This window comes from Temnothorax nylanderi, unplaced genomic scaffold (assembly GCF_030848795.1).
Source record: "Temnothorax nylanderi isolate EJ_2023f unplaced genomic scaffold, tnyl_v1.0 TNYL_tig0009_pilon, whole genome shotgun sequence".
In the NCBI taxonomy this organism is placed as follows: Eukaryota; Metazoa; Arthropoda; class Insecta; order Hymenoptera; family Formicidae; genus Temnothorax; species Temnothorax nylanderi.
In genome coordinates this window covers 2,651,305-2,667,706 of record NW_027249071.1, presented here as the reverse complement: position 1 = coordinate 2,667,706, position 16,402 = coordinate 2,651,305, and the positions used below count along the sequence as shown (strand labels likewise).

General features: G+C 32.4%; 2 protein-coding genes across 2 annotated transcripts in view; one reads left to right on the top strand and one right to left on the bottom strand.

Annotated features, from left to right (window-relative positions):
* Window positions 1-11,482, bottom strand: part of Far1 (fatty acyl-CoA reductase 1) — a 40,932-nt gene extending 29,450 nt beyond the window's left edge. Inside the window, exon 1 of the mRNA XM_071726552.1 lies at window positions 11,462-11,482. The gene's annotated coding sequence lies outside the window, so the exon portion shown is untranslated. The remainder of the gene's footprint in view (window positions 1-11,461) is intronic.
* Window positions 6,265-10,399, top strand: LOC139787450 (putative fatty acyl-CoA reductase CG8306). The gene is made up of 7 exons (XM_071726542.1): window positions 6,265-6,739; window positions 7,634-7,885; window positions 8,024-8,273; window positions 8,362-8,554; window positions 8,661-8,900; window positions 8,982-9,239; window positions 9,320-10,399. Exons 1-7 carry the CDS (start codon window positions 6,548-6,550, stop codon window positions 9,456-9,458), a joined length of 1,524 nt encoding a protein of 507 aa, XP_071582643.1. The 5' UTR covers window positions 6,265-6,547; the 3' UTR covers window positions 9,459-10,399.
* Window positions 11,483-16,402: the final 4,920 nt, after the last annotated feature.

Sequence of the window (16,402 nt, the reverse complement as noted above, 5' to 3'; positions counted from 1 at the left end):
AGAGTATTTTTGAGTTTCTACTTTAGTTAAGGAAAGAAAAAGAGCTCTAAAAGGAGCAATTAATGTCGTGCGAAGATTAAGTTCTCTGTGATATAGCAAGATAGCCCCGAGACAGAGATACAGACGTTATCGTTATTACTATTACTAATATTACACTATTATTCGCTATTAATATCGTCCTCATCGTCGTTGTAAATATGCCGTTTAAATCTATTTTTCCGAAATGGAGCTAATAGTGAAATTAAACTGAATAATAAAACCTAGTTAACATTGAAGAATTAAAGTTATCCAATTATTTGCAAGATTTTCGACTAAAATATTATAAATTCTAATATAAATGTATAACATAAATTTTACAAACAACTTAAATAATCGCAAAAATACAAGGTGATAAGCACCAAGCGGCCGATAATTGAACTAAAGTGCGTGATCCTTCATGAGTTTGTATAACAATCTGATATCGCAACAGAAAGCAACAAATCTGGTATATTCGTTTTACCGTTTTAAACATTTAAATGGAATACTATAATTCTCACGTGATGAATAAATATGTATTAATTTAATCATATTGTTGTATCTACTTTGAATAATGTAGGAAAACCCGAGGCATAACGGGACCACGGGGAATAATGGGATATGATCGATATCTCTTTACAGAGATGCTGCCATGTAATGAAATGTTTCGAGATTATTACTCTTACAATGTCTCTAACCGCGTGCTGTTATCAGTTTTTATATTATTTTTAGCTGAAAGATGTTACAATTTGTTTAATGCGTTCGCTGTGGTCTCCGCGACTGAGTTGCAGTTTCTTTGATACATTTGCATAATATCTTATGCAAATGATAGGCAATAATAAAATTCTACTTTTTATTAACGTAAGTACATTTACGTTATTAAACAATCTTTTCTTGTCAATTTAATAAACTATCTGTGTAAATATTAATTATATGTGATGATACTGTTAATTTATATTATCTAAAGTAAACTTATACATTTCGAGGCATAACGGGAAATTAGTCCACGGTGCATAATGCCTTGTGTTCTTTAAATGTTTTATTTTTTTTAGCGCTGTTAGTAAATTTATGCTGCACAATATTGATGCCAAAGATTATTTAAACTAAATTTTGATTTTCATATGTATATTTTAATAAGAAAATGTACACTGTAATAAGAAAAGTGTTATTAATAAACAATTATTATTAATTAAAAGTGAAATAATATATTTCTACATATATTGCGTGTTCGAAAAAATTACTTTTAAGAAGTTTTGAACATTAATAAAGAAGTTTTGTGAGGAATCCCATTACATCAACAATCGATAATATATCGATCTTTATAATTACCTACGGACTCTCCAGGATTGATAATAATATCTCGTCGGTGGAATTGTCGAAATAAATGTCCGTATATATCTGCAGATGGTATTGTTAAAGTGATCATTCTACGAATCTGGCATGATACGACAAAATTGATAATAATACTGTACGTATGTTATTAATAAGTTGTCGTATCTGAACTTGGCATCCATAAAATCGAATGTGCCATAATTTGTAGTTCTAATGTGTATAATAGTATGATACCAGACATATCCCAGTTTGTCCAATGGGATAATATATCGCACCTCGAGAAAAATATAATTATGTATACATGTTTTTATATTTAAAAAATAATTATTTCAGACAAGCAGAGCTTATTTTAAAGGAAATTGCTTAAACTTTAAAGAGATTGTTTTTAAACTTTAACGAAACAATACTGTGATTGTTTATCACGCAATATCTTTTTATATTTCATGATAATATATTTAAATGTTAAAAGATATACATACTTGCTTGATAAGATCCGAAAGTTTTAATTATGAAAAGTTTGGTATGGCGCGCAGTCGTTATCTTCATGTGGCGATTGTAATGCGATTCTGGTAATGCAAATTTTCAAAAATATTTATGTATAAGGTAAATAAATGTAAATAAATGTAAATAAAGGTAAATAAATGTAAAAGGTATAAAGAAATGTTTTACTGGCTGATATTTAATTGTAAATATGCCGTTTAAATTATATATTATATATACTTTTTTTTCCCCTTGTATAATCTTAATCCATATATGGAGGGGTAAAAACCAGAGTGGTGTAAGTCAAATTTTTAAAAATATTTTCTCGTGTACATAGATGCAATCTGTACAATACATAAATTGCATCTATGCACACGAGAAAATATTTTAAAAAATTTGACTTACACTGTGGTTTTTATCCCTCCATATATAGAAAAAATTATATAAAAAGAATAATTACCGAGAGTTTTGGATTTTACTGCATAATTTTCAGCAATGTGTACATACGTGTTGTTATATTTTTTATTTTGTTTTTATAAGTTGCATTGTATATATCTTTATAATCCTCATATATTTTGGGCGATTCGTAATATTAGTAATTTATTGCATATCCCCGTAGGGTTCGCAATCTAGTATCCTTTCTCCTCTCGCTTAATCATATGTCTATCTTTGTCTAATGTAAAGGATAAACAAAGACATATATATGATTTAACTATTAGTTAGTTTACCAAAAGGTTGGAACAACCGGCCTATAGTGTATTATATATAATAATTATTAATATAATTTAGAGACGTGAGCAGGAAAGGACGTCATCCGAGTCGGACACCGCCGAGGCTGCCAGCGTCAGCGGCACAGCTGATTCTGCCGCGAGTAGATCCCAGAAACGGTTACGTGAATCAGATCTCCTCTCACTTTAACCCTTTGGACCAACGGTTTAACGTCTCTTTCCGAAAGACGGAGCCCAGTTTGCTCCGCACAAGGGCCTTATCTTGCACGGAGGGGCGCAGCTTTCGGAAAAACATTCCATGGCTCTAGTGGACTCGAACCTGGTTCCTCAGATTACGAGTCTGGCGCTCTACCACTAGACCACACTGCCGCCCTTCCTCATATATCTTTTTAATCTTAAAACCGTGTCAACGCGCGAATTTTTCATTGGAGAATTCGAAGATATTTTATTGTTCGCATTCGCCATATATTGTATCCGCCATTCTGTACTTTTTACATTTTAAGTACTAAAACAACTGTACGTTTATCTTAGACGTTCGGCAAAGCGGCGCACGTCGTACAATCCTTTTAACGTGCCTCGTTTTTGCGAGAGATTCCGCATTTATTTGCATGCAATTTGCCCCGCGTACATTGTCATACGTCAAACATAACGTCGGCCACGGTCGAATGCTTACTTTAAACACGAACTTCATTACCACTCGTACCTCGCGTCACAAATCGTTATGAAAGAGCCGACACACGACATACGAGCATTCCAGCATCAAGTACCCGACTTGTAAGCTATAAATCAATGCATCGTCACAATCTTGAAATGCATTGTGTTAATCATTGTACAATGCTATTTTTAAAATCTCTCTGTCGTCACAGGTTTACGTATACCTGCAGCCATTTCTCGTTCGTAATCATCATTCAAATAATTATCATCGCTTCAGATAATTATATCTTATCGAATCAATTTCACGTGTGTTATTTGTTTATTTGCAAATCAAAGTGCAAGATATTTATGCGATTAAGAGGAAAAACTTGATTCACCAGATGGTGAGACAATTATAATTACAATTCAAACAAAACAGTTAAAATTGAATTAATTAAATTGAACTAATTAAAATAATTAAAATAAGTAATTAAAATTAATACTATTAATACGTGTATTCTGCAAGCTAAAGTCAAGTCTTAATTTTAGCTATCGTCTCACATAAAAAGAGAAATAAAATATAGAAGATTGGTAAATAAACGTTGTAAAAAATTTCAGGTTGATTTATTGTTTAGATTTAAACACAAACCCAACCATTTGCATTTTTAAATATTAACTTTAAGCTATCTGTAATTTGCATCCGATTTTAGGATAGAATTCTATATATAATTTTATACGCCGTGTTTGTATGTACGTGCATACATATATACGTGTATAATTCTGATTTTGGTATTATACGGCACGTAAAATTACAAATAAAATTGTGTCCTGAATTCTCATGCGAGTTATAAATCATGTAAAGTGAGATCGATATGACCATTTCATTATTACGAGATAATTATGTTAATCGTCACATCGTTTTTCTCTGCAACAATAAGTTCAAGAATCCTTGAACTTATAATCGCGCAGCTTTAATAATTCATCAGGTTTCTGTGTTAAATCGTATAGCGATCTACCGGTTTAAAGCGACATGATACTTTTACAGTCAATACCTCTCTGTTATATACACGGCGAAAGTAGTCAATTCCCTGCTATTATATGTGAAAGTGTCTGATTGCAGTCGCGGTTACCTTTTTTCTTGGAACTTTAAGATCTTGAATATACAACAGAATTTAATAAAACACGGAAAATGTTGTTGGCGAGTGTCGGGTCCATCGTGAGTCCATTGCACAAAAATTACAAAAATAATAAAACTGCTCTTAATAATGCAGATACAAATATGTCTTTTCGTGAAATAAAAGTATATAAAAGGCAAGATGCAAAAGATATTTTTAAAACATATCTGGGAAATGTATGTAAGGTAATGACATTCGTGTCAAATAATGTAGATTAAGCATTAAAATAAAAATATCAAGAGATATATAAATTTTATGTGCGTCACCGCAAGAACATGCACTTATCGGAGGGCTCGTGTTATTTACAAAGACGCTGAATAAATCAAGTTTTTACTTTTCACATATCGCAAAAAGTGCTAATGAGAAGTGCACCGTCGTAAATTCGATTTATACGCTTCACTTCCGTGTATTGCGAATGCACGCAAGAAGTGAAAATTGCCGCGCATGCAAATGCTTGCGCGGCGCAAAGTAAAACTGATCTGAGACGTACTTTAGATTGCGGCGTAGTGTAGTCTCTTTTTTTTAGCTATTCGAAGAAATGAGCTCTATCGTGCGTTGTGAGAATCGCAAAGATTGTCCGCGACTTCAAAATTTTGCACCTCATTATTTATCTTAGACCGAGCACTTTCAACAGAATGACCGAACGCCGCGATTGACTAACAAGTATGTACATTAACGTATGAATAAATGGCATAAATGCTTTAACATCTCGGACGCGTGACTTCCACGATAAAGGTTTGCGACATCTCAGGATTACGACGATCAGCAGAATAATGGCTTAAATAAATTTCAATCGATTATTGCTGAACAATAATAGCTTTATAAGACTTCTTTAAAAATTACAAAAAATTTAGTGAGAAATCAATTTACATGAGAATATCGTAATTAATTTGAATAGTAATTATTATAAAGTCTTGAACGTGTTTTTAATGTAATTTGATGTAACTAATTATTAATATATATACAGTACCGATCAAAAGTATTGAATCGCTTATGGAAAAAGAAGTCGTTACTTTAATGAAGAAAAATTTACATAAACGTTATAAAATTTTATTTTAGTACTGTTTTACTGAAAAAAAATTTTATTTTTGTTTCAGAGAAAAATCAAAAAGATATTCCGGTTATCGCGGAAGCTGTTTTAGAAAAAACCGCCTCACGGAAATGGCTGCATCCTTAATTTTATTAATTTTTAAATAAAACTTACAGAATTTATAGATAAAAGTATATAATTTAAGATGTATATAACGATTTTTCAATTAAAAAAATTTTTTTTATTAAAGAAATGGTCAAAAATTACCCTACTTTTTCTTGTCCTAGATGTATGTACTGTATAGTAGTCCCTTAATATATAGAAAAAAAGATTTTAGATTATAAATAAATTGTATAGTTGAAAATTTTGCTGTAAATATAAATTTGGCCAGTTAAATTGATCGACAATTATAACTTACTTGTATTAACATGGATAAAATGGTTAGTTTCTTACAATTTAATATCATATAGAAAAAAAAAATTATGGTAGACAATATAAACAACAAAAAATTAACAATCTTAACTATTAATAAAATAAATCGCGTATTATTTGGTAAATTAATCATCCGATTAAATTAATCGGAGTTTGATCGAAGTCGTCCTATAATATTCATTTCTACCAACGTAGATTTTACTTTAATCTCGGTTTAACTTACTTTTTATCTTTTTTTTTTCTAATTCTTGGAACTAGAAATGTAAGTTAAACCGAGATTAAAGTATATAATCTGCATTGAAAGAAATAGACGTGAATAAAAAATAAAAGCTCTTGAACTAATGATTTCTCTGTGTTTCCCGCTCCATGCGCAAAGGCGTGGGCGCAGATTGCAGCGTGGCACGTCGACTGGACTGGCTGCAGTGGCTGCGTGGCTGCCCTGGCTGGAGGCCAGTCGTTCCGGAGTCGCGGCGCAGAGCAGTCGACGCGTAACCACGCGTAACGGCATTGGCATAACCGATTCTCGTGTTGTTTGTATTGCACGCGGTGCCACTCGCTGCTTCTCGTTCGCTCCGAGTAGAGTGCGAGTGTTGAGCCGTTGAGTAAGTTGAGTTGGTTGAGTTCAATCGAATCGTTCGCGCTTGACTGTGAGAAGCTGACTCCTCGTCGTCAACGGAGACGCTCCTGCCGTGCTGGTTAATCAACGTGTGAAACCGTTAACGATGGCATCGCACGTAACGGACTTTTACAACGGTAAAAACGTATTTATCACCGGCGGCACCGGTTTCGTCGGCGTCTGCCTGATAGAGAAGCTCCTACGATGCTGCCCGGACATCAAGAACATTTACCTGCTGATGCGGCCGAAGAAGGGAAAGCAGATCGCGGAGAGATTGGAGGAATTGACGAAAAACTCAGTAAGTAGCGCACCACGAGACCTCGTCCGTAGAATGCGGTTCTCCTATATTCCCCCAGCCAAGGCTGTCGAGAACAGATTTCTACGAAATGTCTGTTATGAACTTTGCAAAAAGACTACGAAAAAGGGATATAGGGACGTACAAAATAAGCAAACTGCAGTATGACGACAGATTGGCAGCAGATTTTCTTCAGATATCGCAACATCCGGTCTCATCTGTGTCTGCATTAAACTCTGCCGATATAACTTGACAGCAGATTAATTGTCGGCAGAAACCGAATTGTTATTTCATAAATTTGTTATTTCATAAACAGAATTTGTTATTTCATAAACATTTTGATAGAATACATTCTAGAAAATAGTAGGTTCTGCTCTGCAGTTTCTGCAGTCAATCTGCTGCCAATTTATGTTCGGTTAACAGATTCTGTTATATTTCTGACATTCTATTGACAAAATTTGCAATAGGCACTTTCAAAATCTGTTTGTGACTGATTTGGCTAGCCAAACTATTCTGCTGTTGGCAAAATGCTGACAGAAATATAACAGTTTGTCAATGAAATACAGATTAATAGCAGATATTAAGCAGATTTTGATATATTTGTTACACAGGCTACATTCCGATATTCACTACCAGTGCTGAAAATCTATAGTATGTTATAGATTTTCAAAACTGTGAATATTGAAACCCAGCCATAGTTTGACGTTAGCAAAGCAGAATCTGTGTTTGACATTTCATCAATTTGCTGCCAAATTATATCAGCTGGCTTAGCCAGTGAAACATGAGCTTAGTACGAATCGAATTGATGCCAATTTGCTAGAAATTTTTGATCAAATTTTCTATCTGTTGGCATATTGTGTACAATTTGCTTACTGAGTTATATTCGTCTTCACACAGGTCTTTAACAGATTAAAGGAGGAGAAGCAAACTGATTTATTTAAGAAACTGATCGCAGTTGCTGGGGACGTTGGGGAAGAAAATTTGGGATTGTCCTCGCAGGATCGAACAACCTTGATAAATAAAGTGGAAGTAGTTTTCCATTCAGCCGCTACGTTGGACTTTGAAGCTGATCTAAGAAGCACGACAAATATTAACTTGTTAGGAACTCGCAGGATTGTTCAGCTCTGCCGGGAGATCAAGGATCTCAAGGTAAACCGGTATTTTAAAGAGATAATTAATTTACGTAATTAACTTTCCTCTGTATTTTTTATGCATATTTATTTATTTTTATGCACAATTATTTATTTTTATGTTACAATTTCTTTTGTTCAATATTTGCCATTTTAGGCGCTAGTTCATGTCTCTAGTGCGTACGTTAATTCAGTGTTGCACGACGTCGATGAGATAGTGTATCCTGCGCCAGCGGACGTGAATTCATTTCTCAAGCTGATCGATAGTCTGGATGACGCTACTTTAAATTCCAAAACGCCAGAAATATTAAACAATCATCCAAATCCTTATACGTTCACCAAACATTTGGCCGAGCACGAAGTAGTAAATGGAGGCCTGCCATCGACTATCGTTCGTCCTTCGATGAGTGAGTTTACATTTAATTATACGACACAGTTATCTGATCATTGGTATATGTACATGTGACTATACTTCAAACAATTTTACATATTTAGTAATAGGAGCGTGGAAAGAGCCAGTTCCCGGATGGACAATATCGAAGAACGGACCGCAGGGTTTTATATTAGGCGCCAGTAAGGGCGTTGTGAGAAGGTTGCCAGTTGCAAAGCATCTCGTTTACGATTACATTCCCGTAGATATAGTAGTAAACAGTCTGATTGTCGCAGGTTACAATGTCGACCGTGACAGGTAATTTTGAAGATAAAAAAAGAAATTTGATTCTATATTTTACTTAACACACGCGCTTCCTTTGAATTATAATATTTATCTTTTCTGATATAATCTGTGATTTTAGCGACAAAGGATTAAAGGTGTACCACTGCACATCTAGCACGTGTAATGCTTTCAAGTGGGAGCTCGTAGAAAAGGACATTAACATCTGTTTACACAAGTATCCGTTACGAAGCGCCGTTTGGTATCCATATCTCAAGTTTCTACCGTCGCTCTTCTTATTTAGAATCTCGGCCATCTTTGTTCATTTTGTTCCCGCTTACATTTTGGATGCAATCACAAGATTATGCGGAGGCCGTCCTATGTAGGGTCGAATATTTTATCTAAAACACTGATTTGCCACAAAGTTCCTCTTGAACAATTGAAATATTCTTTTTTTTTTCAGTCTGGTTCGTTTGCATACAAACGTTAATAAATCGTTGGAGCGCCTTGAGAAATTTATCTTTCAAGAATGGAGATTTAACAATCCGCATTTGCTGCAATTGCACGAATCGTTATCGCCAGAAGATCAAAAAATATTTATACTCGACATTAGATCGTTAGTCTGGAAAGACTATTTTACAGATTTGATACAAGGTGTCAGAGCGTATCTTCATAACGAATCTCCGAAATCTTTACCGAAAGCACGCTCCAAAGATAAAATGTACGTATATTTGATTATGTGATTATATGAATAATCGACGTTAATGACTTTGTTGTCATTGATATACATTTTTGTTCCAGACTTATGATTGCTCATTTGGGTTTGCAAGCTTCTCTGTTAGGTTTGATCTGGTGGCTGGTTAAAGTTTTATTCGCTACAACGTGGACAAAAACTGGTTTAGTGGTACCAATAACATATTTGCTTTTCGATCAATTATAAATGTAATACTCTATTTAAATCTGATAATCTATAAACGTAATGCTACTTTTCTCAATTATTCATATATAGAATTTATACATAAAATTAATTTTTTATACGCAGATATATATGCACATACGTATGTCATATACTCTATCATATACTCCTCATATTTTCGTTACGATATAAAAAAATCTAGATATACTCTTTATATCTAGATTTTTTTATATCGTAACGAAAATATGAGGTAGGTACTTATATAACTCATATTAAATAATTTGGATATGCTATAAGTATTCACGATTATAGTACAGTTTAGGCGTTTTAAAGCATCCTAAGGGTAATACATGATAGGTGTAATATAGAGTTTTGCTTCAGTTAAAAAGATAATATGATTGGAATATGAATATTACAAAACACTGGTTTACTTGCGTGTATGTGTGTAAATAAAATAATTGTAATACACACACACACACACACACATACTCGTACAATCATATCTTTAACTAATTTGCGATCTTTAACCAAATCAAGGACGGGTACTTCGTGCCTATGTATATATTTCAAGTTATACTATTAATATTTATAATAATTTTTCCTACTATAAATATTGAATCTGAACTAATTGATCAACTGCGAACATCCATTTGCAGTTTGTTAAATAATAATAACAATGAAATTTTACAATGCAAAAATTAAGATTTCATCAAATTTCTAATATCAATAGATATTAGCGCGCACATTTCGTTTCCGTCCCGTTGGAATTTCTAAGATTGGAGTACTTTTATTGGCCGTATCTCAATGCCATATAAATTTTTTATTGGAATTTTAATGGACTAGGTAATGGGTATGAATAATAATGAAGTTCAAACACTTCATTATTATAGTATTGTAAGATTTTATTACACAAATCTGTTACAAGTTTATTATGCAAATACATTGTCAATAAAATTTATAATTAATGTGAGCGTCATTTTCTTATACTGTTACTCATAGTATCATATTTTTATATTCTTGCTTTGCTACTTTATTTTAAAAAATTGTAGAAGAATTACGTTGATGATTACTTTGACGGTTTAATACGTATAAAATATGTGCAAACATTTTAACGATATATGTTTTGAATTATGTAGTAAATAAAGAATTGAGTAAGAAAGGAGGAAAGATTTTTTACTTTTTGCGATTTGATTGAAACAGGACACAGTTATGTAAATGAGAAAAATAAGGTTAATAGATAATTTAAGATAGAAAATAATGAAAATATGCAAAGAGAAAAAATTATAATCAAAATAGGAGACAGGCAATTTTGGAAGAGTTTTGGATTGAAAAAGGGATCTGATGTGATGGAGGAAGAAATGATGATATTGATATTATATAGCACTCCCCGGAAAATTCTACCCCTATTTCATATACTTGTGGTAAAAATTCGGTGCAATAGTTTTTAAGTTATTAACGTTCAAACATACACCACCCGTAAGGATTTTATATATTAGTATAGATATAAATATCAAACTATCTGTTATAACCAGATAGACATCGCAATCTAAAGGAGAATCAAAGCCGGTTTGATTTTTTTATTTATTTACGTTCAAGTAGCGATGTTAGTATATAATTTATTTGACAATTAAAGTGGCATTTATCATGCCCGCGCGTGAGCAAATTTTCTTCCCTGTGCTCTTATTAGTTCCTAAAAATAACAACAACTGACCTTTATAAAAACTTTTTATTTAAAAAAGTTAAATTTAAATTTGAAATATTTCTAAATTCTGCTATTTAAAGATATCTTGTTATTGAATTCGATCGACGATCTGTTGAGATAACGTAACAAAAGATGATAGAAATATTAAATACTTTAATTCACTTCGAACTTCAATAGCACGACCAAATTGAGAAAAAAAGAAAATAAAATATCTACTATAATTTAAAAGAAAAAGTTAATTAAAATTCGTAAAAACTTTTATGAATTATAAGAAGTTTTGTTTCTAAATTGTTTATAATGTGTCTCTCATACACAATTCACTCACCGATCGCGAAGTACTGCAGAAGATCCGCCAAATCACAGCCGGGAGGCTGGGTGATACGTACGGCGCGGCGTCCAGCACGGCGTTCGGCGTTTATTTCGCCCAGCGACGGCATCCCACTCCGTTGCAGTCTCGAAGAGCGGGAGGAGGCCGAGGAGGGCCGACTGCCGAGTGACAACGTGAAATCGTATCGTGATCCAAATAAGTGATTCAAGTAATAGCACGCTGTGATACAACGCTCGTTCATTAATATTCCGTATATTTCGTGCCGCGTAAGCGTAAGTTTACGGCCCACGCAGTCGCGACTCCTCGTTGTGCAAAGTATTAATAGTACAGTTTTACATTCGCGAGATTTACGTGCTCGTTACCGTACTGTGCGTGCGATATTTAATTTTAATTGTGTTTTTGTTTAATCAACTGCGTGTCTTTAGTCTTTACTAACCGTCCACTTGATTCGCGTAGTATATCTCGCGTGACGCGTTAAGATCTTCGAACATTTCGTCGTCATTAACGCAACGCAGAGTGATGAACGCGAAACGAATGGAGGTAATCGGCGTCGCGACTCTTTCAAATTTGTACGAAAAATCTATGGTAGAAAATCGATAACTTGATTTTATATATATATATATTATCAGCTTTTATATTTCACAGTACTTCCTTAAGTACTACCTTCCCCTGGGGTACGACCTTGGCGAGGTGGGAAGGCCCAGTACCCAGTACGAGGATTTTACCCAAGCAAAACTCTTGTTCTGCTTGGATAAAAATCCAAAGACGGGGAAGCTAACGTACCCCTCGTCCGCCGATTTAATTGAATGAACGAACCGCAGCCGGTTCGTCGCGTTTGCTTCGGGAGTGCCGTAATCAAATAATCGGACTACTAAAAGACTTTTTTAAACGGGAGTGCCGTACAGTATCGCGCGAGAAAGACTTTTACTGAAATTAGTCCGCGTGCGATTGTAGTTTATTATCCGCGAGTGTTTCTCGCGAGTGTCCTGTGCGGCGCGGCGCCGGCGGGAGGAGGAGGTCTGACGTCCTGAGAGGAGGAGGAGGTCTGGGAGAGAGACATCGGGCCCCGGCGGAGCAACTTTGGGGTGAGTATCATCTCTTATGTGCATAATATAATTCTCATTTATTTAGCTTGTTTTATCTCGATAAGTTAAGAATTATAGAAAGAGAAATTATCTAAAATTTTATTCTTGTAAAGATCTTTTTCGGTAAATAGACAATACCGCTAAATATTTTATTGAAAGACGAATTAGAGGCGCGTAAGAATTATTTTTTGAAATATTGATCATTTTGAACGCTTCTTTAATATGAATTTTATGTTTATATGTTACAGTATCATCGCAGCTACGTGGCCGACTAACTCCGCCCGTTGCGCATCAGATCGGTGAGTCAATGAGAAACTTTTTTATTGAGGTAGCGAATCTACGAATAATTAAATATAGAGCCAAAATATATCTCGGTACATGTCGAATTACAATAATTTATAGTATGAAAATATTACATTTCGTAGATCCGTTGCCTTAAAATGGATGGGCTAAAACTGATTATGGCAAATATTTAATCTTGGTATCATTTGTTTATTGTATTTATTGATTGTTATTGATTTATTGTGCCAGTGTGCTTGAGAAAATACTCGCACACTTCGCACGCACCGAGCTCGCGAAGAGCTCATCAAATTATGTTAACAAAACTGCCGCGTTCTATATAAATTACTTTTAAATAAAATTTTTAAATAAAATTTACATAATAAATTAAATTTGTGAAATTTTATTATATTGATCAATTCTACTTAAAACTAGAGTTAGTAATGAATATTTGAAATACACAAGAGAAAAAGTAAAATAATACTCTAATAATAATTAAAGTAATGATTTTTGAAATAGAAAATTTTTTTTAGATTTCTTTAAAGAATTATTTTTGTAACATTTTTTTTTAAATAAAAGAGATAAGAATAAGTAAAATATTGTGTTAGATGTTATAAGAAAAAAATATTTATAGATAGGAAAAAGTTTTGAGTTAGTTAGGATGTGTTTTATTTATATCCATTTATTCCCTTCCATATCTATATTTAACCAAGATCAAATATTATGTAAATCGTTGCAAGGAAGCAATATACAGATATATTTAAAATTTATTTGATAGAAAACGTGATAATTGTTATTTATTACTAAAATTTATTTTAACAAAGCATCGATTATACCCTAATTTTTTGTAGCCTATCCATTTATTTTTTATTGAAAAATTGGCTTTATGCTAGATAAAGTCAAGTAACATGAATTAAAGTTATTTGCAAGATTTTTGATGAGAATATTATAAATTCTAATATATAAGTGTAATATGTAACTCTTGCAACTAACTTAAATAATCGTAAAGATACAAAGGTGATAGTCACCAAGTGGCCGATGACTGAACTAAAGTGCCTGACACAATTTATTTTTCAGTGTAATATCACAACAGAGCAACTATCATCTGTGTTCACGTTAAACTCGCGTTTTACCGGCAGAGTTTATATAATTAATCTAATAGCAGATTGTCGGCAGAAACCAAACAGAATTTGTTATTTTATTAAACATTTAAATGGAATACATCATTTAAATGGTTACGAAACAGCAAATTCTGCATAGTTTTTATAGTCAATCTGTTATTATATTTTGTTAGACGATTTTGTTATTATAAACTCTTCAAAAATTAGAGAAACACTTAATTTAAAAAAAAAATAAGTAAAATTCAGGCAGCTGTAACTTCGTCAAAAATGAACGAAATTTAAGTCTAAAAAAGGGTCTCAAAGCTTAAAATCCCTACTTTTGAAAAGTTACTTTTTTTTAGTTTCTGTGAATTTGGTAATTTTTACATATAGAAAACTACGAGCTGGGCAAAATGGGAATCTTCAAGCTTTTAAATTAAAAAGTCGAAAATTTACGCAGACATTTTTTGGACACTTGACAGGCCCACAAAGTAAGAAAAAATTTTCCTATTTTGTTCAGTTCATAGTTTTCTATATGTAAAAAATTATCAAACTCACAGGAATTTAAAAAAAAATAGTAACCTTTCGAAAATAGAGATTTTAAGTTTTAAAATCCTTTTTTTAGACGTCTTTCGTACTTTACCGCGTACAACTAAAATAAAATAATTAGTTTTTAATCAGCTATCTGTTGAATTTTATGCGGTTTTATGCTTGATATTTCAGAAATAAATCACATTTTATTTCTTATTATAAATTTAAATTTTGCACGTAACTGGAACGTCGCAGACGTTACATAGAATAATGTTTTATAGTTGATACTGATATTTCAGTTACGTTTACACCGTTATATATGTTATAATATTTAACGTTAGTTAAATAAACGTTAGTTAAATCCGATTTTATAACAACTTAAGTACAAATGTAGGAGATAATTGCTACAGCGTACCTACATGATACAATAAGTTCAAGTATTTAATGTACATATGAAATGTAATTGTATATAATTATGTATAGAACAATATATAATCTAACCGCAATTTTACTGTTTGTAAAAAACAATGAAAAAATTATTTAATTTTTTTAAATTCTTCTTTTTTATTATTTTTGTTGTATACCTATACAAACAAAGATTATACAAGAGAAAGAAAACATACATGAACAAATTTTATACATAATTATATTTTTAAAAAATGTCATTCAATATTGTAAGTTGAATCGTTTAAACATGTAGAGCGCGACAGGTTTAATATTTATCATTCATAAACTGGTTCCTTCTCCTTCTTCCTTTTCTTGAGAACGCTTAAGGCGTCTTTGCTCCTCACTACAACATATTGGTTTGTGACGTCAGAAGCGAGAGATTATACGGATTTTTCCTCCACTGCAATATACTACACATCGGAACAAGTTAATCTTTTTTTCATGCCACGACTTACGCTGGATGACATAAATTGATGAAATTATTCTAGAAATATACATATACATGGAATTTTTTTTGATGTTAATTAAATAGCTTCAGAGTTTGTTCGATTAGGTGATTATTACGTTTATTTCCACAGGAAATGTAAAGTCGGAAATTCACTATGCGTCAGAATAAATTACTGTATTCCGGGCACGTACCTGCACTCATGCTCATTAAATTGATAAGATATATTCTGTGAACTTTTTCAAAACCTTAAACTTTTTATGAATAAAACTGGTCGAGCAATAAAACTCAGCTAAAAATGAGTAACGAAAGAGTGATTGAAGAGATTATGGGTAATGCCATATGTATACATATAACTATATGCTTAAACCTGTTAGCGACGTCACGATGAAATTTAAGTCCCTGTACCATTATATATTTATAACACGATAAAATTTAAATCAATACCTTGAGTTAAATAACATTGGTTTTATATAATTATCACGTGTGTCAAAATTTATTATTTTAACACATAACAATATTATTTTAATTTCATTGTTTTAGTTAAATTAACATTATTTTAGTTAAATTAATGACATATTGAGTAGGAACAGTGGCGACCTGTAGAAAATAGTTAAAAATGACTCAAATTGAACATAATTTGACACTACAAATTTAATAGTGTACAGACAATTTTCGACTTGTCAATTTACTTTATTTTAATACAAAATTATGTCTTTATGAATTATAAATTTTTTCTAGTCTGATAATCTTCCGAAAGATATGAGCTGATATTGCGTTCTTGCTGTACCAAATTGTAAAAATTTAAAGTGTTCAAATGTGTCTCGAATTTATTCAAACAATTCAGTCATACTCAATTATCCAAATCTTTCGTACGAATCCGAATCTACAGTATCGAAAAAGATTAGATTATCATTATTGTACACGACAATGAATTTATCAAAATTTCCCGGGATATACAGACTAATTAGAATGATGCAGCAATACAAAACATTAATACACGTGTGATGATTTAACCGCACTTAATAAGACATTGCTATAAAAGCATTTA

Coding starts and splice junctions, on each gene's coding strand:
- LOC139787450 (XM_071726542.1), top strand. CDS start 6,548: ATGGCATCGCACGTAACGGACTTTTACAACGGTAAAAACGTATTTATC. Junction 7,886..8,023: donor GGGAGATCAAGGATCTCAAG/GTAAACCGGTAT, acceptor TTGCCATTTTAG/GCGCTAGTTCATGTCTCTAG. Junction 8,555..8,660: donor TACAATGTCGACCGTGACAG/GTAATTTTGAAG, acceptor CTGTGATTTTAG/CGACAAAGGATTAAAGGTGT.